The 2,509-nt window shown below is 32.9% G+C and overlaps 1 protein-coding gene across 3 annotated transcripts in view; it reads right to left on the bottom strand.

The window, feature by feature from the left end:
• The window catches only part of Slc30a6 (solute carrier family 30 member 6), a 45,622-nt gene that overhangs the window by 29,870 nt on the left and 13,243 nt on the right, over window positions 1-2,509 (bottom strand). For all 3 annotated transcript variants that reach the window (XM_048804578.1, XM_015479789.2, XM_048804579.1), the window contains one exon: window positions 2,329-2,371. In XM_048804578.1, coding sequence (XP_048660535.1) covers window positions 2,329-2,371 — 43 coding nt within the window. The remainder of the gene's footprint in view (window positions 1-2,328; window positions 2,372-2,509) is intronic.

Below are 2,509 nucleotides of genomic sequence, written 5' to 3' on the forward strand. Positions count from 1 at the left end.
TTTTTTTTTTTTTTTTTCCTTTGGTGGCACTGGGGATTAAACTCAGGGCCTTGTGTAATATGCTAGGCAAGCACTCAACCAACTGAGCTATATCCCCAGCCATATATATATATATATATATATATATATATATATATATATATATATTTTGTGTGTGTGTGTGTGTGTGTGTGTGTGTGGTACTGAGAATTTAACAGAGTACTCTACTGCTGGGTTAAATCCCAAGTCCTTTCTATTTACTTTATTATTTTTATTATCTCTGTACTGAGGATTCAACTTAGGGGTATTAACTACTGAGCCACATCCTAGCCCATTTTCAGATTTTATTTAGAGACAGAATCTCACTGAGTTTCTTAGGACCTCATTAAGTTACTGAGGCTGGCTTTAAACTCAGGAATCCTCCTGCCTCAGCCTCCCAAGCCACTACAATCACAGGCATGTGCCACCATGCCTAGCTTGCTTGCTTTATTTATTTATTTAGTGGTACTGGGTATTGAACCCAGGAGTGTTTCTACCTCTGAGCTACATTCCCAGAGCTTTTAAGAATTTTTGACATAAGGGGGCTGGGGCTATAGTTCAGTGGTAGAGCACTTGCCTTGCATGTGTGAGGCAATGGGTTCGATCCTCAGCACCACATAAAAATAAATAAACAAAGCCATTGTGTCCATCTACAAGTAAAAAAAAAAAATTTAAAAAGGCAACTTACTAAAAAAAAAAAATTTTTTTTTTCTGACATACAATCTTGCTAAATTGCTAGAATTAGAAGTATGTGCCACCATGCCTGGCTATTTACATTCTAAACTTGTGCCTCTGCAACTAAGTCTTCCTCCTAGTAGGTATCAGTAAGTATCAGTTTCTTGTTTACCCTTCCCATGAATATTTATAAAAATATAAATAAATGAGTACAGTACACCATATAGTGAGCAACTTTTCATAAGAGCCAGTTATAGTTCTTTCCTTTTGTGAACTCTGTGTTTAAATGTTTTGTTTTCTTTATTCTACTAAACTGGTAAGCCCTTTAAGTATATCAGCAACATTAGTTTTTTTTCCGAGAAATATTTTCTCAGGTTGTTCTCTGCGGTAATATTTGCTACCTAGAATTTCAAAAAGGGGGGAGGGGAGGGGACAAAGGCATTGTAACACAGGGTTATGCTACTATGTAAGTATTACTTGAACACAGCACTGGCATACTGCAATAGATAGTTGATCTGATGCCTAGTGCATGCCCCAAACTGTGAATAGCATTGAACCCTGTGTTGCATATACTCTGATTTTTCTATAGGTACAAACCTATAATAAAGTTTAATTTATAGGGTCTGAGGTTGTGGCTCAGTGGTAGAGTGCTTGCTGTGTAGCATGTGTGAAGCACTGGGTTCAATTCTCAGCACCATGTATAAATAAGGAAATAAAATAAAGGTCCATCAACAACTAATAAAAATCTATTTTTTAAAAGTTTAATTTATAAATTAAGTCTAGTAAGAGATATAACAATAAAATAGAATCATAATAATGTACTATAATAAGATTTATGTGAATGTGGCAAATATATTACTGTACTGTACCCTTCTGTTTCTTGTGATGATTATGTGAGATGATACAATGCCTATATCATGAGATAAAGTGAGGTGAATGACAAAGGCATTGTAACACAGGGTTATGCTACTATGTAAGTATTACTTGAACACAGCACTAGCATACTGCAATAGATAGTTGATCTGATAACTGAGACAACTCCTAAATGACTCAATTGCTAAGTTGCTGAGATATGGACACACTGGAGAAAGGGATGATTCATATCATGGGTTGGATACAATGGGATAGTGCCAGATTTCAACACACTACCTAGAAAGATAAGCAATTTAAAACTTATGAATTTTTATTTCTGGAATTTTCCATTTAATATTTCTGGACTATAGTTGTCATGGATAACTGAAACTGCAGAAAGAGAATCCATAAATAAGGTGGGACTATAATAATCACTTGAATATGCTTGACTGGTTTAATTAATTTAGGGAGAATTTTTATAAGAATATGGTTTATTTTTTCAGGTCTTTTTTTTTTTTTTGAAAGCAGAATCATTTTAAAGTTTTCTTCACATAGAATGTGTAAGTTTATGTTTATGCCTGGATATTTATCTTTTCAATTAGTAAGTCAATGAAATATTTTCTTCTGTTATAATTCTTTAATATTAATTTGTACATATGGTCTACATTGATAATTTTACTTATTTAGTAAATTACTTTCCTTTAAGCAAAGAAAACTTCTTCATATATTCAATGTAGCAATTTTTGGCTATAAAACATTAAGGAGATGTTTTAAAAAACTTACCTAAAAAGATCAAAAATGGTCAGGTAAGTATAGGCTGTTAAAGCTGCAAAACAACAAAAAAACCCAATTAACATTTAATTAATGCTTCAGAAAATCACCAAAATTGTTTATCAGTGATTATCTACTATGAAAAAAAAAAAAAAAAAGCCTGGAGTCACTAGCAACCCTCATATATTAAAAA

Source organism: Marmota marmota, unplaced genomic scaffold (assembly GCF_001458135.2).
Source record: "Marmota marmota marmota unplaced genomic scaffold, marMar, whole genome shotgun sequence".
NCBI lineage: Eukaryota > Metazoa > Chordata > Mammalia > Rodentia > Sciuridae > Marmota > Marmota marmota.